We start from the raw sequence: 27,178 nt of genomic DNA on the forward strand, positions 1-27,178 counted from the left end.
GCTTCGAGCGACATCTACTGGTGACATCAGAATACTAACTTTCAAAATGATTTCAAGGGACATGGGGATTCCCATGGTATTTATCGATATAAAACCTGCTTTTTCACTCCATTTGATAAAAACGTGATCTAAGTGTGTTACAGGTTTGTAGATTAACCAAATTATAATTTATTTTCGCTGGATGGAACTAGAGTGTGCGGCTTTAATGCCAGTATAAAACAGTCATAAGACCATCTGAAGTAAATTGGCATTTAACCAATCTTGATTGGCATTGCAAAAATGTAGTTCCAGACTTCATTAAAAGATGGCAACAAATGGTTCAGACTTCATTAAAAGATAGCAACAAATGGTTCAAACAAACAAACATTTGGTTTGGTAAAGTAACAAGGTATTTTAATGTGAAACTGGTTCATGTGAATACCATCAATGTCTTCTAAATGTACGTACTTATGATTACCTTGTTAAATATAACACAGCATTATTTCCAAGACCCCACCCAAAATGCCTTTTTTTGTATTACTAAACCCCACCTCCATTACTTTAGAGCAGATACAACCTTGACCTCTTTTTTAAAATATATAATTTTACAGAACTCCTGGGAGCAAGTTCATAAACAAAATGGTTAATATTACTAAATGATTATATTTAAAAAAAAAAAACTTAGTAGACATGAAAACTGTGATGATGACTAGTAGAAATGTTTTTAGGATACTTCGGGCAACAGAGATGCTGGGCTAATTAGATATTTAAATTCAATAAAGAAGAATGTGTGGGTTTTTTTAATACTTTGTTTTTACAAAATTGGGTATTCTGAATTACAAAATGTACGAAATTCGACAATAGGTCATGCTTTCTCCCATGTCCATTGTTGCCCTTAGTGACCTGAATAAATTAAGAAATGACTATACAGCAGTAAATGAGATGAACAGATAAAAGCAATGACTGAGTTTTTGTTGTTTTCCTTGCTCCTCTTCTCGTATCAATATTTTTAAAACCATGGCTGTGATGCAAATGTCCATGTTAAGAGGTGAGCAAAACGGGTGGTTGGTTAAGCAAAGAAAGAATCTACTTTTTTTTATGATTCACTTGGCAAGGGTGTAAAACCTACAAATATCCTTTAAAAAAACATAATTATTTATAAAGTCTAATATGGTCATAGACATAAATTACATGATAGTTTTATTTTCACAAATAAATTATACAAATACATTAAAATATTGAATTTTAATTAAACTAAAATACTATATTTTCCTCTACAATGCTAATGTAATAACAATTTGCAATTTGTCAAACATTTGCAGGGTTGGTAATACAAATTGCAATTTGTCATGCAGTTTGTGATACAATGTGCACTCTTTTTGCATTACTGTTTGCACAGCATGTGATGCAATTTGCAGTGTTTGTGATACAATGTGCACTCTTTTTGCATTACTATTTGCACAGAATGTGATGCAATTTGCAGTATTACATAATTTACAGTTTTTTAACATTCAGCAATACAGGAGAACAAAGTAAATCAGATACAATTTGCATAGATTGTAATCAACTGTCTAAACATTACTAGTAATGACAAGAATCAATTTCTAATATATTAATCAATTAAAATGTATAGAAAACATTGCTGCAAAACTGTTCAGAATTCATACAAAACCAAAATCAGAGTAGGCCCTACTTCTAATAATATCTTCTTTATTTATTTATTCTTTTATTAATGCAAAACTATAGGAGACTGGCATTCTGTGAGTGGCTCAGGTTCTCCCCATATCCTCCAATGGTATTCAGATTTTAAAACACTTTAATGACCCAACAATTATTTTTGAAAATGGATACTTTTGACATCCAAAAAGATAGCATTGCATGCCATTTAAGGTTTCAGTTTCCAGCTCCTGCACATAATTAAAAATAAATTAGACCTCAATCCATTTACAAATTCATAATTCAATAACAAAATGTCTTAATCCAACAATAAACACTGTTTTGGGGTCAACACTGAAATATACCGCCAATGAATATTTTTTAACTTGGGAGGATTATTTTCAATTTTCTCTATTTAGTACTGAAATGGAGAAAATGACTGTGTTAACTAGAAAGTTTACTGTTATGGAAAGGACACCATTTGTCCAGACAATGATCTGTATGAACTCTGAATCATGTCATTTACAGTAGCTACAGTACACAAACCAACAATAAAATCAACTAGACACGGGTGGTCACCTAGGTGGTTTCCAGTCTGTTTCACAGACTATATACATACAGTACACAAACCAACGATAAAATCAACTAGACACAGGTGATCACCTAGGTGGTTTCCAGTCTGTATACAGTACACAAACCAATGATAAAATCAACAAGACATGGATGATCACCTAGGTGGTTTCCAGTCTGTTCTAACCACCCGTATTGATGGTGTAACAAATGAAGAGTAAAAATGTAGTTCCAAAAGCAGGCATCAATATAAATAGTGTGTGAAGTAACCCATGTACAGGTCATCAGGGACTTGTTCCACTAAGATATTTTTAAGTGCATACAGTAGTAATTATACACTTACGGTGATCTCAGCACTAAGATCGTTTCGTGGAACATGGCCCAGGGTCTTAATTCACAAAGCTCTCTCAAACAATATTTCATCCTCCTCACAAGTGTAAGCACTGCACAGCAGGATCTCAAAGGTGACCAAGTTTAGTGAATGCGCCTCTCGTAACCTACATGCTGCAAAACATCAGCTTTACAATTCCTCTTATTACTATTATAAAACCCTTTTTTTTTCTTTTTTTATATCTGAATAAAATATCTGTTTAAAATTTAGGTGATGAAACTTCTGATTAATAAGACTGTTTGGAGAACAAAGTACCATTCTCAACTTTCCTGACATCTAATCTAGTAACCTGAACGACCATTCTTGACTTACATCAACGACCATTCTTGACTTATATCAACGACCGTTCTCAACTTGTATCAACGACCGTTCTCGACTTACATCAACGACCGTTCTCGACTTACATCAACGACCGTTCTCGACTTACACCGACGACCATTCTCGACTTACACCGACGACCATTCTCGACTTATATCAACGACCGTTCTCAACTTGTATCAACGACCGTTCTCGACTTACATCAACGACCGTTCTCGACTTACATCAACGACCATTCTTGACTTATATCAACGACCGTTCTCAACTTGTATCAATGACCGTTCTCGACTTACATCAACGACCGTTCTCGACTTACATCAACGACCGTTCTCGACTTACACCGACGACCATTCTCGACTTACACCGACGACCATTCTCGACTTGCATCAACATCAACGACCATTCTCGACTTACATCAACGACCGTTCTCGACTTATATCAATGACCATTCTCGACTTAATCAACGACCATTCTCTACTTGTATCAATGACCATTCCCGACTTATATCAATGCCTGATAAACCTACAATTAAGGGTTCAAGGAGCTTCTGGGCAATTATTACTTCAAAAACCCACCTGTGTTGCTGGTTGATTTTAATGTTGTGGTGTGTACTGTATAAGCCAAAGCAAAAAAAAACCTGCAATGACACACAACACTCAATGACTTGGCTTGCACAAAACATCAACTTGGAAGCACTTGATTGTGGATGTGGTAATATAAATCGCACACAAGTTCAGGGGAGATAACTGGCTGCTAGGTGAGCACTTTGTCGATTGCCTGTTTGAACGTTTCATCCTCCTTAAAGCAAATCCTTGCTCCAAGTAATATTTTTGGTTCTTCTTTCCTTAATGACAGTGGTTTAACAGCAATTGTTTTGTTTCTAATTCTTTAAAATTATTTTTGGTTTCGCAAATCCCAATTTTACAAACATGCTTTTTGATGACCATGTATTCTTAATAATAATAATAATAATACAATGACCCATGGAGTTATTTTATTGATTATGTCCTATCAGCATCGAGATAACGAAGATTGACTGTACATGAATGGACATGTGTGCTCTTGTATTTTTGATAAAATTGGGATTTGCAATGAAAATGTTCACTATAATTATCTGTTAGTTTGGTGACATAATCACCTATTTTAAGACACCACCTTTTTATTATTCAATATCATCCAGTTAAGTACACTGATTTAAAGAAATAAGGGATGGCACCAACACTAACAGGAAAGAGTGACTGCAGTACCATCCATAGTATCAGAAAGAATGAATGTTTAACAACACCCCAGCACGAAAAATACATCGGTTATTGGGTGTGAAACTACATGTATGGTAAAGTAGTATCAGAAAGTTAACCGTGTTTCATATTCTCGACATTCAATCCTACATCTGACACCATTTATCGCAGATAAAAATGTGTCGAGTGTTTTGTTAAATAAAATATTTCCTTTTCTTTCAATTCCACGTTACACCTTTGTACTTTACATTATGACGCTGATGCCGACTGAAAGTTGGTGTACAATACAAAGTGGTCCCTTATTTCTTTATCTCAGTGTGTAATTAAGAGTGTGAAGCCAGGTGTTGTAATTAACAGACACTTGGTATTTCAGTTTCAGACCACTACTTGTACTTCATGCAGGAACCATATCTCTCAAGTGTGTGTGTAGGTGTATAATCTCTACTGAGGAGGGCACAATCTGTGGTGGACAGATTTTAATCTCTACTGTTATAGAGAAGGACAATAAAACCATACATTTTTTGTCCTCATGTGGGGGTAACAGACCCCTCCTCCCACTCCCCCCTCCTTCAGTTCCTAGGGGCCTGGGTCTGACCTTCTGTAAATGCATACCGACAATATAAACCACTCTGCCTCAGGCTTGCGACTATAAATAATCATTTTAATGTATTATGTTACAGGACACAAACTAATATGGGAACATACTGTTAATCTACAGCAATCTCGAGTCTGGGTTTTAAAAGGAAGGAATGTCTGTTTCAACTACACCTCAGCACATTTTAAACAATGGTTATCTGATGTCTGAAATATGCTCTACTATTGAGATTCCTGTCCCAAGTCAAGCTACGAATTTTATCGGAGGTCGGACTCTGGATGGGCGTGTTCGAAACCCTAGTGGTATATGAGCACGTTAAACTAGTTATCTATCTATATTAACTTGGAGGTCGGACTCTGGATGGGCGTGTTCGAAACCCCAGTGGTATATGAGCACGTTAAACTAGTTATCTATCTATCTATCTAGTTATCTATCTATCTATCTACTATTGAGCTACATCCCACCCCTAGTCAAAATAATTAAGTTAAGGTTTGTCTAATGTTTAACGACACCAGTAGAGCACACTGATTTATTAATCATTGGCTGTTGGATGTCAAATATTAATTCTGATGCATAGTCTTCTGAGGAAACGTGCTAATTTTTCCATTAGCATCAAGGGATTGTTTTGTATGGACATACTACTGTCTTTGACATACTAGTAGTGGTGCACTGGTTGGATTGGGAGAACACCCAATAGGTCCACTAAAGAGGTTTGGTCCTGTAACACAAGCACCTCAGGTGAGCATGCTATCATTCATTCAACTGGTTTGTTGTGCTTGTATCCAATTATGGTTCATGTGTGCTATCCTGGACACACATATCTCTGCTATCTGGGCTGTATGTCCAGGACAGAGGGTTAGTGAGAGAGAGTGGCCGTACACCTACTGACTGAGCTGTTAAAACTCACTCTGGGTGGGAGCCGGTACCGGGCTGCGAACCCAGTACCTACCAGCCTTAAATCTGATGGCTTAAAGACGACACCATCAAGGCCGGTACTCTATCAACTAAGCAAACACCAGATATGAAGTTCCTATTAGCTTGTGTCCATTGTCATAAACTGAGCAAAACTAAATGATTGTCCAAGAGAACTGTAGACGGTCATTGTCCACTGAGTAAGTAACCTGATGAGCTTTTCCTGACAACACTTAACAGCAGTGTTATTCCGTTGAGCTAACTGAGATTCATTCAAAAACAAAAGAAGGTAAACAGAATACATTTTAAGGAACTTAAAAAAAAAAAAAAAAATTAACTTTTACTGATAATATATTTAAGATGATACAAGCGGTTTAAAATCTATTTCTAGTATAAAACCATAATATTTATATCATAACTAATAAATATAAACAATTAATGCCATAAAGAAATCTTTGTTTTTGTTGCCTGACGAGTATTAGCAAGGTGAAACAAGATGGTATGTTTAATGACACGTACTTGAAAATATATTCTGTTATATTACTTTTCATTAATTAATTCAAATTCAAATGATCAAGTAGGTGATCTTTAATGTTTGATTTGTAGGTGCATAATTTTAATGTATTAGTTAATCTAATAATTCCTATTAGTATTACGGAAGTTACACAGTAAAACACAAAGAGAACTCAGGTTCCTGCAAATCTTTAATTTTATTGGGTGAATGAAAAAGGTTTAATTAAAAATTAAAAATTCAGTTACATTTCTTAATTGTTAATTTGAAAATGTGCTTATTACATATGACAGTTATAAATAATGTGCATTGGTATGTATATATATATTTAAAGTGTTTTCTTTTTTCTTCTCTTTGTGAAGTAAATCCTTGTGTCATTGCACAGCAATGATCTTTAAACTTCGATATAAAATTTAAAATAATTTAAAATGAAAAATGGCAGTCGTACTAAAACATGAGTAAAAGAAAAAAAGTAGAAACAGGTTTACCCTGCAACATAAATGTAATCTATTAAAACGTTTTTCTGAAGAAATTTTTTTTTTTTTTTTTCTTCCAAACTGAGATAGGTTAATAAAAATAACCAAAACTGAATGAAATGTGGAGTACAAACAATAAACGATAATCTGAGCTTGTCGGCAAAGTGGTTCGTAAAATATTGCCACTATTTCTGGTTAAATGTTTTCACTTGTTTTAAATATATTATTTTTATTTTTATTAACTCGTAATATATTGCACTTTTTTTTGCGTAATACCATTGAACAATTTCTGTACATACAATACAGCTGAGTTTATTCTGCATGACAGCCTCTAACATTGGTTGAGAAAATGATATTAACAAAAAAACAACAACATTAAAATATGCCAACTATTTGCTATGGTGTAATAAATGTACAATTTTGATTTACATAAAAATAACTTACATGTACAATGGTGTAAAAACAATGACATAAAACAATGACACATGTACCCTATTGATGCAGGGATGAGAGGAATGCATGTTAATATCCGTAAAGGGACTATATCTTGAGTTTGTAGTCACTAATATACTATAGACACTGGTTAAAGTCTGTTTTGTTTAAAAGACACCATTAAAGCACACTGATGAATTAAATCATTGCCTACTGGATGTCAAACATTTGGTAATTCTCACATATATGGTATTTTAGAGGAAGCCCGCTACATTTTTCCTTTAGCAGCAAGGGATCTTTTATATGCACCATCCCAAAGACAGAACAGCAAATACTGCTTTTAATATAAAACACACCCCTAAACACTCATAAGTTCAATCTAAAGGGTGCAAAACACCCCACCCCAATTTTAACCAATTGCATGTCCCCTCTAACATTGATACTACGAGTGCAATGTTTTCTGGGTTTTTCAAAGATCGATGTCCATGTGAACAGATTCTAATTTTAATAAATTAGAAAGGCTGTGTTGTCTGAAAACTAGTTACCGTGACTACAAATTCAAGACACTCCCGTTAAATCAACTAATGAATGTATCTGTGCCGGCAGTTGATGAGCATTATGGATGGTTGCAAGATGTTGGTTAACAATGCTAGAAGTGACCACTGAACACTGACCACTGTCCCATGCATGCATGACGAGGCTAAGCCCACAGTTGGCCATCAGTCTCAGTCCAGTCTCAAATCTCTAATCATCATGTCACACACATAATTTGTATGGCATTGCCATGGAGTTACGGGTAGACTAAAACTTGTATAATTTGTATGGCATTGCCATGGAGTTACGGGTAGACTAAAACTTGTATAAGCATGGGGCCAAGTAAAAAACTGAGACATGGCGGATTCGATACTAAAGATGTGCATTTCATATTTGGAGAGACAAGGACTGGGATGTGGTATTGGACAATCAGGTTGAGAAGAACAGACATTTTATGATTGTGCATGAATGTGTGTATGTGTGGATCCTTTTAGTTTGGAAAAATCAGACAGACTCAAAAGGGCTGAAGCAAGAAGGAGAAACCATGTGGAGATGGGTGAATGGTGTGTGGGTGTGGGTGTGTGTGTGTGTGTGTGTGTGTGTGTGTCTGTATGTGCGTGTGTGGAAGGTGAAAATAAAAAGACATTAATGAAACCTCACCTCAGGAAAACAGAACTGGTCATTATTTTGAAGCCGATAATCATCTAAAGTACCGTACTAATTACATTTCTTGTAATTGTCATTTGATGAGCGTAATTAGCTCTGACTAGTCTTACAACTAAGAACAATAAGAGGAAATCACACTGAATCCCATATTATGACTGAATCATGAGATCACATACATCATACAATGTTCACAGTACTAGTTAGATCATGTTGCCGTGGAAACAATATTATCTGTGTTCAGTTTAAGTGACAAATACATTTTGAGATCCGATTAGAGCATAATATTATTGAGGGTTTGTTAAGTACTAATAAAATCAAAAACATGACTGTTTTTAATGAATATATTTGTGAATAATTTAAAATTGAAGAAACAACAAAGAAGCTATTTTATACATGTCAAGTTAATAACTTGAATGTAGTTTACAGTCTTTACATTTATTTAGGTCTACAGTCTATTTGCTATTCCACTTCATTTATGAAAGGAATAAAGACTTTTAAAATTTAATAAATAACTTTAATTTTGAAGTTTTTACAAATACAACAGCAATTGGTTTTTTTTTTTTTTGTATTACTCTCTTTGATAACTGTTTATCATTTGATTCTAAATTTTAAAACGTTTTCTTTTTTAAATTTCAAACAATATTAGTTTTCAAGTTTTGAAAACAATAAATGTTTTTCTTTTCTGACTCTTATCATGAGCACATGTAAATGTGTACTCATGCTACTGAACAGTAATGCCATGTTTAATTCAAACTGAATGGCATTGCCATGACGTTAAAGAGTCTTGACTCCATATTTGAGTATTGAGATGGAGAAGGTAAATGACATATGTATTATGTAAGTATAGGGCCATTTTATACACATACATGTACACACACAAACAAATGAAAAACTGACAAGTGCTATATACAAAATGAAAGCAAAATGATCAATTTCTCAACCAATGTTTTACAAACATGCCCAAGTGATGATATTAAATTTGTGAAATTCCGCTTTCTAACATGAATCATGGCATTTTTAACAACATCAGCATCGCACAAAACATAAATTAAAATCTAAAACAAAGATGGGTTGATTTTATTTGGTATGTTCTGTTCCAGGAATGCATAAAAATTAAATATTGAATTGAAAAAAAAAACCTCACAAATAAACCCATACATGTAATGTTGGTATTTACAACTTCATGATTATTCAACAATACTGAGATACAGTATGTCTCGTCGGCTAGTTCCGTAACATGACCTTGACGTTTGATGTATACAGGCCAAAATAAGGTGTTGTTCACTAAATATAAAGTGGAATTTGGCAAAAAGTTTTTCATAATTGCCACAAAAATATTATCAGTATGAGAAACATCACATTTCATGAATGTTTATTTTGTCCAACTTTAAAAAAGAGAGGTGAAATTAAGTACAAAATGTTGACATCTTTTGTTAAAAAAACTTAATAAAAAAACTTAATAAAAAAAATAAAAAAAAGTCTTATCTACATGATGCTGAGTTTAGTTTATGGTTGCCATAGTTACATGTAGGGATAGACGGGAATTCCCATTTGTTCGGAGGCTGTGAGCAGAAGAACCAGCACAATAAAGAGACAGGCAACGCCCCCTAGCAGCTCCCCTAACCGTCAAACAGCCGACTGTTTCGGGTTGGTGCCGATAGCGACGAGGGCAGCGACCGTGATGGCCACTCGACAGATCCCGCGCTCGTCCAGTAAGTCGTGTGCCGAACACACCTGCTCCTGCAAACATAAACAAGATTATAACATTATTAATGAGTGAAAACAAAAAGTAAAAAGTTAGTAACATTATTGTTCAGAGTATAGTAAAGCTGCTTCTACCTGAACACGGGAAAACCTCAGACTATGGATAGCAATGGTGATTTTATTGCGCACTCATCAATAAAAATCAACCAGATTTGATTTCAATATTTTGCACAAAATGTTTCCTTTAAGTGAATAGGCACACATACACAGAATACCGATACCCTACCCTAGAAAAAATTAAATAAATAAAAGTTTGTTTTGTTTAACGACACCACTAGAGCACATTGATTTATTAATCATCGGCTACTGCATATCAAACATTTGGAAACACACTACATTAGTAGCAAGGGATCTTTTATATGCACCATCCTACAGACATGATAGCACATACCACGGCCTTTGATATACCAGTCGTGGTGCACTGGTTGGAATGACAAAGAGTCCAATGGGCCCACTGACAGGGATCAATCCCAAACCGACCGAGCATCTTACGAGCGCTTTACCACTGGGCTACATCTCCCCTCCACCCATTCTACAAGTATTAAATCATATTTAAAACATAAAATCATAATATGATTCTAAAAAGGAAACAAAACAACTGGCAGCAATTGACTTTTCACCATAAATGTTGCCAGATTCTGCCGTGTGGCATCCGGCAATGTAATATACAGGTATATATATATATATATATATATATATATTTTGTTTCAACTGAAAATGACAAACACAAATTCAACAATAAACATTCAAACACTGACAATGACATTGTTTAAGAACAAAGACCAGTAAACTATATAAATAAAATTAATGTCATGTGATCTTTTACTTACCTGTTGCTTTTTCTGTTCAAATTAATTCAAATTAAGTGGCTGGTAGCTAGATGGACTTTTGATTCAATAATTAAACTATTACATACTGTGAACTGTATTTGTATCGAGTATTTTATTATTATTTTTTTTTTAATAACGTCCTTTTATTTTAATTAAAGGCTAATCATAGTGAATGGTTTATCAGCGGTGATCAACAGGCCAAGCGCAGCACTATACAATTTTGCACATATAACCATATCTACTTTTACATGTGACGGACAGTATACATTTTTGCACATCACCCTATTTGACAGTATACATTTTTGCACATTTCCCTATCGGACAGTATACATTTTTGCACATCACTCTATCCACTGTTGCACAGAATAGCATACAAGTTGGCATTCTACCCTACCCATCTTTCCACATATTTTTTGCATGTCACCATATCCATTTTGGCACCATATATTTTTGCACATCTGCATATCTACTTTTGAACAAAAGGGCACACATTTTTTTAGCCTAGTCAATTTCCCCCAAATTTCATATAATGTTACATAACAGCCCTATTCACCTTTGCCCACAGCACCGTACAATTATGCAAACATCAGTACAGAAAAGAGCACTCACTGAATGAAATGACTGTATTTTATTAAAGCATGGCAAACATTTAACAATGTTATGCACAAGTTTTAACAAGACAAAATTATCTACAGAGTAACATGACAGAAATATTTGTCTATGTAACAATTTAGTGACTCATTTACAATATCCCTTTAATAACCTATACGGTACACCGTACTCCATGCTTCAACAATGCGGTTATAGTCCTACAGCAGGGCTTCTAGAATTTTTATAAAATCCACTAGCCATGGGATCTGTGATTTAAAAAATTTACTAGCCACGATTACAAATTCACTAGCCCTACTTTACTTTAAGTTAATACAGTTTTACTAAATAATAGTAATAATCAGATACGTCACCTAAAGAGGGAGATAGAGCTTAAAAACAAACATTGGGGGCTTGGCATGGGGGCAGGATATTCATATTTACAAAATAAACTGCAACATTTGACTCTCTTTTTTTCCCCATTAGCCATCAGGCATGGCAATAGTAGTTATTTACTAGCCCAACATTGAATACCACTAGCCAAGGGAGTGGGGCTACCATAATCTAGAAGCCCTGCCTTCAAAGATGTAATCCTTAGTAAATACTTAATATTTTCTTTTACTATTTTCATACATCAGTACAAATATAATATAGAAGAAATGCACATTGTTAATTCACCTTTAAAATGACGTGAATTGCCAGTCAGTTATATGTGACAAACTATCAAAATCTAAGATTAATCTGGGCCCACTTTCACAAAACATCATAAGCTCACATGTAGTTTTGCACGTAATTGTAAATTTACGACTAAAGCATAATTCTCATCACTACAAATAGTACAACTATCTTAGTCTAAAATACATATATATTTCAATTCCGTTTATTCCTTAAAATGCTCCATCTTCTGTACTGATATAATTTCCTGTGTGAAATAGATGCCAAACTCATGTAAACATTATACCGGTATAACTGCTAGTCGCAGATGTAAACTTACAATGTTTTGTGAAATTGATGGGTCCCTGGTTACGCAGATATACTTCATGTCAAGGAACAATTGTTCACTTAGGTAAAAATCTGGTGAACTGACTTAAAAGTTACTTAAAGCCGCAAAGCGTAGTTTTAGTCCATGAAAATGGATGCTACAAATGTGTAAGACATCTGAATCAAGTTACAATACAGTTGAACAAGAGTCTGTGATGTTGAAACAAGGAGCTCGTCTTCATAGCCGTTACTTCTCAAAAAGATGTGCATTTAAAAAAATAGAGAAAATACATTTCATGGTATTATAGAAACACCAGGATGACCAGAAACACTTCGAATAACAATAAACAATAAAATGTATGTAGTATCTTATTTTAGTCATCAAAAACGGCTCTAATTGTGAAAAAAAAAACATAGTGTCTTATTTCAGTCATCAAAAACGGCTCTAATTGTGAAAACTACATCATAGTGTCTTATTTCAGTCATCAAAAACGGCTCTAATTGTGAAAAATACATCATAGTGTTCAAAAACTAGGCTCAGTGACTTGAAGATTTTGAAATATTGTCTCCTCTATTACTATTCAATTGATAGACAAATACAACTGCCACACAACAATAGATCTTATTCGACTCATCTAATACTTGGGGTTGCATATTGCTATAATATATTATCACAAAATGAGTTGGCAACGACGACGAGATAATGTACAGTTGGCAAACCAATAACAGAAGTATTTTTAGAAATGTCAAACGCATTAACAAATTAGTCACTAGAAGTTGGGTAATGATTAACAAGGCATACATACACACACACACATTTTTTTTTTGCATAATAACACAAAGGCTTGATTACATTGCCTAATATATCTTAACAACAACAAAAACAATTGATTTTTCAAATTCAAAAAGCAAAACAAATTACATGTAATTGCAAATACATGTACAACAACGGAATATATATACAAATATTAAGGAATGTGCAGACGCTAAAAGCTGAAGTCATATTTTACACATTTTAAACACGTCTATAATTCCACAGATGATTTACACAGACAAGTGGGAGTAGTGGGGTGGGGTGGGGGTGAGATGGAGTTGGGGTTGGGGTTAGGATGTGGGTGGTATTGGGGGTGGGATGTAGGTTAAGATGTGGGTGGGGTTGGAGGTGGGATGGGGGTGTGATGACATTGATTATTATTAAACTTTTGTTCTCAGTCTCTGTATGTTGCTATAACTTTTTGTTGTTTCTGTTTGTCTGATTCTGTCTTGTCTGCACTCACTCACTCACTCACACACACACACACTCTCACACACACTCTCACACACACACACACACACACACACACACACACACACACACACACACACACACTCACTCACTCACTCACTCACTCACTCACTCACTCACTCACTCTCTCTCTCTCACTCACTCTCTCACTCACTCTCTCTCTCTCTCTCTCTCTCTCTCTCTCTCTCTCTCTCTCTCTCTCTCTCTCTCTCTCTCTCTCTCTCTCTCACATCTACATATAAGTAAGACCCGCTTTCCATTAATGTAATTCTGCCCTCTAAAATGATCTTTTTCACAGGCAGATCGCTACACAAAATTTGATGTATGGTTGTATTGACGGTAAGCTGGCCTTAGTACACATGGTTGTATTGACGGTAAGCTGGCCTTAGTACACATGGTTGTATTGACGGTAAGCTGGCCTTAGTACACATGGTTGTATTGACGGTAAGCTGGCCTTAGTACACATGGTTGTATTGACGGTAAGCTGGCCTTAGTACACATGGTTGTATTGACGGTAAGCTGGCCTTAGTACACATGGCTGTATTAACGGTAAGCTGGCCTTAGTACACATGGTTGTATTAACGGTAAGCTGGCCTTAGTACACATGGTTGTATTGACGGTAAGCTGGCCTTAGTACACATGGTTGTATTAACGGTAAGCTGGCCTTAGTACACATGGTTGTATTAACGGTAAGCTGGCCTTAGTACACATGGTTGTATTAACGGTAAGCTGGCCTTAGTACACATGGCTGTATTAACGGTAAGCTGGCCTTAGTACACATGGTTGTATTAACGGTAAGCTGGCCTTAGTACACATGGTTGTATTAACGGTAAGCTGGCCTTAGTACACATGGTTGTATTAACGGTAAGCTGGCCTTAGTACACATGGTTGTATTAACGGTAAGCTGGCCTTAGTACACATGGTTGTATTAACGGTAAGCTGGCCTTAGTACACATGGTTGTATTAACGGTAAGCTGGCCTTAGTACACATGGTTGTATTAACGGTAAGCTGGCCTTAGTACACATGGTTGTATTAACGGTAAGCTGGCCTTAGTACACATGGTTGTATTAACGGTAAGCTGGCCTTAGTACACATGGTTGTATTAACGGTAAGCTGGCCTTAGTACACATGCATTATCAACTTTTTAAAGGGACAGACCCTAGTTTTTACACACTAAGACATATTTTTTACCTAGACCCTAGTTTCAACCCGTAAAAATGGATACTTTAAGTCTGGTTAATTTACAAGCCTGTAACAACAGAATGATTCAAGAGTCTATGACCTTGAAATACCCTTGAAAATAGACTAAAACGTGACTCCCTAACCGTTACTTCTCAGATGCATGTGCGTTTTTAAAGATACGAAAAATGCTTTTTGTGGTGTTAGAAACACCAGGATGACCAGAAACACTTCAGTTGTATGGAAACGGATAATTTAAACAATAAACCTGTAAGGAATATTTGATTAGTGAGAGAAAATAAGAGCAGCTGTAATAGTGAAAAATGAAGTCTTAATAGTCACATGTTAAAACTAAGATGTGTCTCTGTTACGAAAGGCTGAAGAATAATAGTCACATGTTAAAAATTCCCTGTTACGAGTGACTGCTGAAGTAATAATAGTCACATGTTAAAATAAGATTCCCTGTTACGAGTGACTGCTGAAGTAATAATAGTCACATGTTAAAATAAGATTCCCTGTTACGAGTGACTGCTGAAGTAATAATAGTCACATGTTAAAAAAAACCATTATAAAAACGACAGCAATGTTATGTTAAATATATGTCAAAGGTTTATCAGTTATTTAACCTGTAGTTTTATTACAGCATGGCCTATGTGATACAATCATTAAGCAGGCATTGGAAAAAAAACCCATATTAATTGGTAGACAACTTAAAAATCATGGTAAGGCCGATTAAAAAACATATTGCTACAAAAGCCTTTTTGAAATTTAACAGTATCAAGACATATACAGAAGTTCACATTCATTGTTTTCACTTCCTATTTATTGCACAAGTTTATATTACACAAGAATATATACCACGAGGCTGTGTAGTGGTCGAGTCGTATGTTGTTGCACAAAATAAACAAGTGTAATAAATAGGAAACGAAAACAACGTATGTGAAGTTCTGTATTTATTACATACCAAGTTATGGTCCAGATCGCACATATGAATATATCAAATATATATATATAACAAATTGGCTATAGACAGTCAGTTTACTCCAGATGATATTGGCCATGCATTTTACATATGATTTACAGGTAATACTAAACCAAATCAAATTGGCTATAGACAGTCAGTTTACTCCAGATGATATTGGCCATGCATTTTACACATGATTTACAGGTACCGTATTTGACCGGAAATAAGCCCATGTCTTTGAATAAGCCCCCCCTCCGTTTTGATAGCATTTAAGAAATTAGGCCCTAATTCGTAAATAAGCCCACCCCCAACTTCGTCACCTTATAAATAACATGAAATTGCAAGTTTGCTCAAAGTTCATTTAAAAGGTCATACCTCCTGCAGATAATTAAACACAAATGTAACACAATATTTTACCACCAGTGAGATTTAGCAGTTTAACAATAACAGTGTGTAACATTGTTTTCAATTTCATGCCTGCAGTATTTCTCTGAAGTATCCAAGTATGAACTAAAAACCAATGTCTATTTTTACCACCACACTGGGTCCGCAGTTAATGCTAATTAAGCAAATACCTTATTCTGATTGGCTAAGAACAATGACCTTAGATTGACAATTCTTTGTAGTGTAAGCTGGCTTGTGTCAGAAACGTGTGTACACGCTGTTGAGTTTGTTGTTAATTGCTGTTGTTTTAAGTCTTCTCAGCATTAAATTTTGGATGTAAATAAACAGCACTGGTAAGTAATTGTAACATAGAAGGTGTGTTTCTAATAATTAGATACTAGTAAAAAAACCACAATTTAATTAATAAACAATTATTATTTATTAATAACAAATGGAACACTAATTAATAGATGTGCTACTGAACATTTTTTGTTTTGTTCCTAGTTCTTTTAAGTATTGTTATTTATTTTTATTATTATTATGAATTTTTTTTTCAACAAAACTGGCCCCTTGTCTGGGAATAAGCCCACCTCATGCTAAGCTCACAATGACTTGTCTTGGCCCCCTGGGCTTATTTCCGGTCAAATACGGTAATACTAAACCAAATAAAATTGGCTATAGACAGTCAGTTTACTCCAGATGATATTGGCCATGCATTTTACATATGATTTACAGATAATACTAAACCAAATAAAATTGGCTATAGACAGTCAGTTTACTCCAGATGATATTGGCCATGCATTTTACATATGATTTACAGGTAATACTAAACCAAATAAAATTCTGGCTGAGTCAAAGTTCAACTTGGTCAAGTTCGAGGTGCACGTAACTTTTGATAGAGCAGTTAATACCACAAGTTGGTGATAAATGTGACAGTGTGTGTTGTGATACATTCACGTAATTTAATTTGAACTAGTGTCAATGTACCAACTACCAGTTATAATGTCAGTTTTAAACACACGATGTCTTAGTTTAAATGCATGATGTTAACACTTGTAAATGCTTGACGTCACAGTTTTAAATGCATGATGTTAACACTTGTAAATGCTTGACGTCAGTTTTAAATGTATGATGTTTACACTTGTAAATGCTTGACGTCACAGTTTTAAATGCATGTTACAGTTTAAAATATATGATGTCACAGCTGTAAATGCATGATGTCACAGAGCTATGTAAATGTATGTCACAGTGTTAAATGTATGATGACACAGTTTTAAATGCACGATGTCAGTTTTAAATGCATGTCAGTTTTAAATGTATGGTGTTAACACTTAAAATCAGAACATCAGTTTTAAATGCATGATGTCAGTTTTAAATTCATAATGTCAGTTTTAAATGTATGATGTTACAGTTTTAAATGTATAACATTAGTTTTAAATGCATGACATTACATAGTCTTAAATGCATGACATTACATAGTTTTAAATGCATGATGTCACAAGTTTTAAATGCATGATGTCAGTTTTAAATTCATGATGTCAAGTTTCAAAATGCATGATACCACTTTCAAAATGCATGATGATGTTACAGAGTTTTAAATTAATAATGTCAGTTTTAAATGCATGTAACAGTTTAAATGCATGACATTAGTTTTAAGTACATGTTATTTTAAATACACAAAGTCAGTTTTAAATACCACACATCACAATGTTAAATACACCAAGTGACAGAGTTAAATATATAAAGTGACAGAGTTAAATACACTGAGTCACAGAGTTAAATACACAAAGTCACAGTGTTAAATACACCAAGTCGGTTTTAATGACACGAATCATACAGTTAAGTACACAGAGTCACAGAGGTTTAATGAAGAGGAGGACGCAGGTGAGGCACAAGATGCTGATGCACAGGTAGGTGATGTAGTAGTCGCGGGCTGTTAGTCGTGGGAAGGCCACTAATTGGTGCACAGTTTTAGCGATCAGTGCTATGCGCAGATTCTCCGTAACGTCGGCACTACTACAGAGATCATCCTGAAAAAACGAGACCCAATCAATGGCGTCAGTGACCAGTTCAATGGAAATTTTTATATTACAGTACATTTGGTACTGATGATAAGATAATTTCTGCCACATTTTATTTTTCTTTATTATTTTTAAGACATAAAAAAAATAGTAGTGATAAACACAACTGTTTTCTGGAAAACTATAATATGTCACTAAATGCAAGTCCGTCAATCAATTATTCAGTAAAAAAAATTTTTTTTTTAATATTAACGTTATGTAAATTATTTTTAATAGTAATATAGCTATTTATTGTATCTCTGGGGACTTTATATTTCATTCCCCCCCCCCCCCCCCCCCCACCAAAAACAAACAAACAAATTGTACACATCGCCTCAACATAAATTTATTTCAACACTATATAAATGAATACTTATTATCTGTCTGTCTGTCTTTAGGTATTATATATAAAAAAAAATACATGTTACAAATAAAAATGTATTGTGTGTATTTTTGTTAAAATTTAAAATAGTTTATATTTAAAAAAATCTACCATTGGTAATTTGATTCAAATAAATCTTTATTTCAATGTTAATAAAAGTATTTCAAATAACGAAAACAGAATAGCAATTTTGCTCAGTACATATATAATGCAGTGGCAGAAACTTTCTTCATAATATACTACAATCTAGTTTAACCAATTTTATAAAAATCAACACTTATATATTTTTTATATTATTTAAAAACTATTACACATAAACTGATGTGAATTGGTTAGTAGAAATAAATAAACTTGAAACCAAAACATTATTAAAAAAATAAAATTACAGAACAATTTTACAACGGTTGAGCTACAGGAAGCAAAAAGCTAAAACTGTGCAACCAATGTCAGCCATTTTGATTAAACTGCATGCTGGGAAAACAACAACTGCATGATGAGAAAAAGAAAATCCAAATGCAATGAAACTGAACAGAATTTTTTGATGAAACTAATGAACACAATGATTTGACATTTCTTTTGGCCATGTGGTTTTTATGGTTATAGTTGCCATTTACTGATTTTAATTTTTTTTTTTTTTTTATTTATTTAAAATTAAGGAATTTATTTGCTGATATTGTTAACTGAAATGAAAGGCTTACCTTGGATGTTTGCATTTTCACCGACAATTCCAAGAAAATTATCATTTTCATCCACACAAGCAAATCTTCTGGACATAACTAAATCTTTGTAATTTTCCTCTTTGTTTTTTTTAGGTGAACAGCAATCCACAATCATACTTACTAAAACGTAAGAACAATAACGCGAACCTGCATGCTTACATAAAAATGCATCGCAGTAAAACAATTTGAAACTTCATGCACCCTCAGCTTGGAACATTCAGCTGTTAGATGTACACAAATGAGATGAATGATTTTATTTTATTGGAGAGTGAATCGGATTCATGTCACTTTCAGATAAGGTCTAAACATATTTATTACACCATCATAAACTTTATCTTCGATATGTGTAAAGAAAACCACACACGTTTTAGGTATGAGAAAATTTATTATCAGCTAATTAAATCAAATAAATATGTTATTTCACAAAACCTTTTTAAATGGTTTTTATGGGCTAATGTATATTAAAATAAAATAAATTGTATCCTGTTGTATTTTAAATAGTTTCTGTTATCTTGTGCGAAAATGATTCATATGTATTGACTACATCAAGTTACAATAAATATTTCTGAAAGAAGCAAGTAAATTTTATAAGTAAAAAGTCTAATATTTGGACAGAATTATCCGAGTAAACAAAATAAAGCTGTCAGTTCTTAACTTGAATAACCAAATTCCATACATTTTATTTTACCGTAATCTAATTTCAGGCCTTTGAGAAGTGAAAATTTGCATAAATCATTTATGGGTTACACAAAACCAAATTCAGGTAACCTATTTCGTCTTTACGTAACCTGTCATGCACTTGTAAATGATGGCATAAATTCAATGCGCGAACGAAAAATGGGTTAACAAAAAATATACTTATGCAAGCGACGCACAAACCAAACTATCGCTCTCGCAATTTTCAGAGGCGTGAATTTCCAATTTTGGAAAGTTCAATTTTATATAAACTGATGCTGAATTTTTCATATCAGTGCTGTAAGTATTAGTCAAATTTTAGAAATAAACCCCAATATATTTCTTAATGCTTATTTTTTTTATTATATTAGTGCATAAAATGTTCCTTTTAGTTGTACATTGAAAAAACCAGGAGTTATGAAATCCCTCATTCCACATTAGATTGTCCATAACTGTTTCATGTTGTTAAACGTTATGTCAGACTGCCAAATAGAAATGTCATGATGAATTAACAATAAAAACAAACACAAATACAATACTGTACAAAATAATAAAGTAACAACAACAAATCTAAAAAATGATCAAAATCAACACAATACACTCAAAGAAATTGTCGTGAGTTTACTGTCAATGTAAGATATTTCTGACTAACCGAGCCTGTTTAACAACTAAAATGAAGGAAAGACTGTTTTATTTAAAGATGCACTCAACACATTTTAATTATGGCTAAGAACCACACAGATGGGAGAGAAAATCCACTTCCACTACACAATGGGCTACTCTTTCTGATTAGCAGCAAGGGGTCTTTTATATGCACCATCCCACACACAGGACAGTACATATTATGGCCCTTGTTATCAGTATATATATATATATATATATATATATATATATATATATATATATATATATATATATATATATATATATATATATATATATATATATATATACCAGTCGTGAAGCACTGGCTGAATGAGAAATAGTCCAATGGGTTCACCAATAGGAATCAACCCTAGACTGACCGCGCATCGGACGAACGCTTTACCACTGGGCTATGTCCCAACCCCATTTAAGTAAAAAAAATAGACATATTTAGAATACATGTGTCTGCATATCCAATGTGTTTCTGGCGATTCTAAATGACATATTTAGAATATATGTGTCTGCATATCCAATGTGTTTCTGGCGATTCTAAATGACATATTTAGAATATATGTGTCTGCATATCCAATGTGTTTCTGGCGATTTTAAATGACATATTTAGAATATATGTGTCTGCATATCCAATGTGTTTCTGGTGATTCTAAATGGATTTTACCTCCTAATAATTTTGGGTATTCAACAAGAAATACATATACATGTAGTATAAACTAAATTAATATTGTGACATGTTGGGGGTTTTTTTGGCAAATAAACACAACAGCACATGTTCACGATATGTGCACATGGCAGACATCACTTTACACACACTATAACCTGAAATGTTTTACAGGTCAGGGCTAGCTGTGGCACTCGCTAAATAAACACAACAGCACATGTTCACGATATGTGCACATGGCAGACATCACTTTACACACACTATAACCTGAAATGTTTTACAGGTCAGGGCTAGCTGTGGCACTCGCTAAATAAACACAACAGCACATGTTCACGATATGTGCACATGGCAGACATCACTTTACACAAACTATAACCTGAAATGTTTTACAGGTCAGGGCTAGCTGTGGCACTCGCTAAATAAACACAACAGCACATGTTCACGATATGTGCACATGGCAGACATCACTTTACACACACTATAACCTGAAATGTTTTACAGGTCAGGGCTAGCTGTGGCACTCGCTAAATAAACACAACAGCACATGTTCACGATATGTGCACATGGCAGACATCACTTTACACACACTATAACCTGAAATGTTTTACAGGTCAGGGCTAGCTCTGGCACTTGCTAAATTCGCCAACTGCAAATTTTATTTTAATTTGGCAAAAAAATTGCACGTAATAATTGATATTTTGTTAAAAAAATAACCAAATTCTGCAGTTTTTAAATTTTAATAAATAATTTGGCGAAATTTTCTTCTCACCCAGAGCTAGCCTTACAGGTATATAAATTTTGTGATTTTTAGGTTAGGTGCGAATGGTACTAAATTTATATGCATGCATTCCCCTTCCCCTCCCCCCACGTTTCCAGTCTATTAGAAAATAAAATAAATAGAAGAACGATCAGAAACACATTGTATAGACAGACTGATATTCTAAAACATTTGTTTTAAAAATGTATGTGCTATGTAACTGCAGTGGTTAAAGAGGCTTGTTTACTTGGAAACATGTTACAGCTTTTGAATGACAGCAAATTCAGGAGATTCTCCGTAACACTTCATTATACAGACAGTAACAACACATAATTCATTCTGTAACTTCATCAAAGTGAGGAATTGAAATCAAAATTTGAAATGTCATTAAGTCACACAGTGAGGTCACTAGGTCACACAGTGTGTGTATCGTACATTATATACTGAACAAGAAAAGAAATGCAGCTATTCAATATACACATAATAAGATTAATTTGGTAACTAGTCTGTCAAAATGGTCCTAAAATGTTCACAAGACTTTTAAAAAATGGAATTCAAGTTGAATTAACATTTGCATTTCTTTTATTGTTTATTATATATGTGTATGTCATGTGTATACATTATGCATGTCTGTATATGTGCATTGGTGGTGTATTTTGGAATGTGCATGTGTATTTAGGTGTGTGTGTGTGTATCTGTCTGTGTGTGTGTATGTGTACATGTGCGTGTGTGTGTGTGTGTGTGTGTGTGTGTGTGTGTGTGTGTGTGCATATTGTCTGAATATGTGTCAGTTATGTGATTGTGTATGCGTGTGTATATGTACATAATTGCATGTGCATGTTTGTCTGTGCACATAGATGTGTCTGCATAGATGTGCTTTAAAAAAAACATAATTTCTATTTGTTTCAATACTATTTCAAAATAATAATTGTACAAATTAACTATTAACTGACCAACTTCCTAGTTAAATGATATGTCAGGTTACAACAAATCAAATATGTTTTTTTTTAAAAAGACAGCTTAGCACTGACAATGTTAATGTTAGACCAAGCAACTGCTAACAATGTATGTCTGCGAAATTGTTTAATTCTAGACCGCAAGGAATTCAGCTACAGTGAAACCGTCCTAACCGGACACCCTTGGGACCAAGACAAATGTCTGGTTTTAAGAGGGATCTGGTTTAGAGAGGTTAAGTTATGTCTTGGTTTTTAAAAAGGGACACTGTAAAACATTCGATTTTGAGGGAATTCCGGTTTACTGAGTGTCCGGTTTTGAGGGAATTCCGGTTTACTGAGTGTCCGGTTTCGAGGGAATTCCGGTTTACTGAGTGTCCGGTTTTGAGGGAATTCCAGTTTAGAGGGAATTCCGGTTTACTGAGTGTCCGGTTTTGAGGGAAATCCAGTTTACTGAGTGTCCGGTTTTGAGGGAATTTCTGGTTTACTGAGTGTCCGGTTTTGAGGGAATTTCCGGTTTACAGGGAATTCCGGTTTACTGAGTGTTTGGTTTTGAGGGAATTCCGGTTTACTGGGAATTCCAGTTTACTGAGTGTCCGGTTTTGAGGGAATTCCGGTTTACTGAGTGTCCGGTTTTGAGGGAATTCCGGTTTACCGAGTGTCCGGTTTACAGGGAATTCCGGTTTATTGAGTGTCCGGTTTTGAGGGAATTCCAGTTTACTGAGTGTCCGGTTTTGAGGGAATTCCAGTTTACAGGGAATTCCGGTTTACAGGGAATTCCGGTTTACTGAGTGTCCAGTTTTGAGGGAATTCCAGTTTACTGAGTGTCCGGTTTTGAGTGAATTCCAGTTTACTGAGTGTCCGGTTTTGAGAGGATTCACTATACTACACAAGAAATCATATACACAGAATACCAACAGCTAACATTTACTTCAATACATCTCTCATTGCATAGAAAACTGAATCAAAATACGTCAACACTTTGCAAAATATTATCTCTATATATTAAGAATCAAAATGAGCAAATGAAAAAAAACAAAAAACACGAAATAGAAACAAAATCTTAAAATCAAAAACAGAAAAAGAAAAAGAAAATATAAGAAATTAAAACCAAATTTACATAGCAAAAAAAATAAAAACTTAAAAATGTTAAAAGAAACTGGACAAAGAAGAAACAAACACAAGCAAAATAAAAGAAAGAAAATATAAACATAACAAATATATGATGGAAACAAATTAAACAACCAACAACTACAAAAACAACATAAACTTGAGTACATGGTTTTAAATGAAAAAAAACAATATCGGTCACCAAAATAATAAATAGTAAGCATATATTGAACTGTTTTCAGATTTCCTTGTGTTTCATTTGTATCAACAGTAACATATTAATAGTATTTCAACTTCTTCATTCGAAAACCATTTCAACTGAAGGCTGTATTCAACGTTCTCAGAATAGTGGTTCAGAAAATATCATTTGGTTTTATTTACATGCTCAAGTCTTTTCTTTTACGGAAAACTCTTTGAATAAATAATATGTCAACAAACATGTAATGATCTCTATTTTATCACTTACATTTTTTAATGTTTAAGTCAAAGTGTAGCCAACAAAATCATTCAGCAGAAAATAGATCCCTAAACACTTATTTAATAAAAAAACATCATCTAGAATAGAATAATGTTTAACGATTTCTTAGCACAAAAAATACATCAGCTATTGGGTGTCAAACTATGGTAAATGTAAAACATTAAATATTAACTATGGTGATGGCATTACGAATTCCAAAACTGGCTCCAAACCAGAGCAAGTAGCAGGTATTCCACTATGCACTAAGCAGTAATATATAGCTTTATGAGACATCACTTTTCTTTCCCCTGTAATCAGATTTTCACCAATACCAGTAATTACGTCACCAGACAAAAATTCCCACCACATATTTGTTAACAAACCACAATTAATAAACAAAGAAACAGTAGAGTATTTGCTGATACACTCACCTGGTTCACACCAATTTTGCGACAGGCTTCCAAGAAATTTTCAACATTTCGACGACATTTAGCCATCGTCAGTTTTGGCTGTAAAAACAATAAAAAAGTGAAAACATCAATTATTATCAAATCACTCAGATGTTTCATTTTTTCTTTTTTGGAAAAAGCACATCTACAAAATATTAAAATACCAGTATTTGTTAACACAGAAGGTACGCAATGTTAAGCCTGATTAGTATTTGAATGGGCGACCACTGAGTTTGGGTCTGTGGTTATAAAACTGTTTATATGTTACTTGTTTTTAACCACACCACTAGAGTACATTGATTTATTAATCAGCTATTGAATATCAAATATTTGGTGATTCCGACACATAGTTTTCAGAGAAAATGCACTACATTTTTCCATTAGCAGCAACAATTTTTTATATGCACTGTCACAGGACAGCACATTTTACTAAAGCTTGGAGTCGAGCAAGTTTTATAAGCAGAGTTCCTGATACAAATCAGTCTCACAAACTCACCACTGCTGGGGAGGGTACATGAATGCTTGCGACAGAGCGAGGTCGAATCTGATTGGCTAAGTGACACAGCACGACACCGTCTTTCAGTGCTTCAGGGAGATTATCCGGAAGTGTCACCTTCAGACGAGATTCAATTGTCTGGAAAAAGACAAGTAATATTCCTTAGTAAAATACATTTTAAATCTTAAAACTATTCGTAATATTCGGAAAAATATTTCTTGATTTAACAAAATACATTTTAAATCTTAAAACTATTCGTAATATTCGGAAAAATAATATTTCTTAATTTAGGAAAATACATTTTTGTAATCTTTGGAAAAATAATTTTTAAAGAAAACTACTTTAAATGAAAAAAAAGTAAAGCTCGTTTTATTTAACGACGCCACTAAGAGCACACTGATTTTTTATCTTATCGTCGGCTATTGGACGTCCAACATAATATGGTCATTCTGACACTGTTTTTTAGAGGAAACCCGCTGTCACCACATAGGCTACTCTTTTATGACAGGCAGCAAGGGATCTTTTATTTGCCTTCCCACAGGCAGGATAGCACAAACAAATTTACACCTACTCACTAAGCCTTGCAGAGCACTCACTCAGGGTTTGAAGTCGGTATCTGGATTAAAAATCCCATGCCTCGACTGGGATCCGAACCCAGTACCTACCGGCCTGTAGACGCCACCAAGGCCTGTCTTAAAGGAAAAAAAGGTACAATTTCTAGAAAAACGTTCCTTAGTCAAAGAAAAAATACTATCAAAAATCTTGTATAAACCAATCCTTTGCAGAAACAATCTTTATTTTTAGAAAAAGAGAAACAATTCATAATTTGTGAAAACCAATTCCTAGTTTTGAGAAAAAGATTTTTAGTTTTTTTCTTAAACTATTTATGCAGTACTTATTCTACTGTACTACTTTCTCACATTTCTAAGTTGGTCCATTTGTTGTATCTCTTCTAGTTGCATCTCGTGTTGTCGTCGGATCGTGAAATTTGGATTGGTGTCTTTATAATCCTCTAACATTTTAATAGATGCCTGCGACAAACCTGGTTAACAAACGAAACAACATTTAAAATATTACAAATTAAATTATTAGTAAACAAAACAAAAATAAACATCAGACAAATCAATAACTGTAACGCAGATTAAAAAAAAAATCAAGATATATGTTACAAATAAAACAGGATATAATTTATATTTTGTTGATGAAATAAATGGGATGACAGCACAAAGTATGACTAATCAGATACACACACACAGAATAAAACAGATTAGGGGGTAGGGGGGTGGGGAGAGAGAGAGAGAGAGAGAGAGAGAGAGAGAGAGAGAGAGAGAGAGAGAGAGAGAGAGAGAGAGAGAGAGAGAGAGAGAGAGAGAGAGAGAGAGAGAGAGAGATTCAGAGTATGAGTGTCATATTGGAGGCGAAAGACCAGACTAAAATATGGTAGTACATTATTAGTTCAGCAAGAGTATATTAGTATTGTTAACATGTCAAAGGCCTTACACGACTTGTTAAACTTTAAGACAAAAGCATTTTCTGTTATACTTT

The 27,178-nt window shown here is 34.1% G+C and overlaps 1 protein-coding gene across 10 annotated transcripts in view; it reads right to left on the minus strand.

Moving 5' to 3' along the window:
* Positions 1 to 1,162: 1,162 nt before the first annotated feature.
* LOC121369111 (leucine-rich repeat and calponin homology domain-containing protein 2-like) overlaps positions 1,163 to 27,178 on the minus strand; it is a 139,321-nt gene continuing 113,305 nt past the window's right edge. For 8 of the 10 annotated variants that reach the window (XM_041494033.1, XM_041494042.1, XM_041494000.1 and 5 more), the window contains 4 exons: positions 26,554 to 26,675; positions 25,634 to 25,771; positions 25,120 to 25,197; positions 16,831 to 18,284 (listed from right to left, as the gene is read on the minus strand). In XM_041494033.1, the coding sequence (XP_041349967.1) occupies positions 18,108 to 18,284; positions 25,120 to 25,197; positions 25,634 to 25,771; positions 26,554 to 26,675 (515 nt within the window). In that variant the 3' untranslated portion in view covers positions 16,831 to 18,107. Of the gene's footprint in view, positions 10,019 to 16,830; positions 18,285 to 18,921; positions 20,573 to 25,119; positions 25,198 to 25,633; positions 25,772 to 26,553; positions 26,676 to 27,178 lie in introns of those variants that run through there. The other 2 variants (XM_041493991.1, XM_041494016.1) reach the window with 2 other exon arrangements.

Source organism: Gigantopelta aegis, chromosome 1 (genome assembly GCF_016097555.1).
Source record: "Gigantopelta aegis isolate Gae_Host chromosome 1, Gae_host_genome, whole genome shotgun sequence".
Taxonomy (NCBI): Eukaryota; Metazoa; Mollusca; class Gastropoda; order Neomphalida; family Peltospiridae; genus Gigantopelta; species Gigantopelta aegis.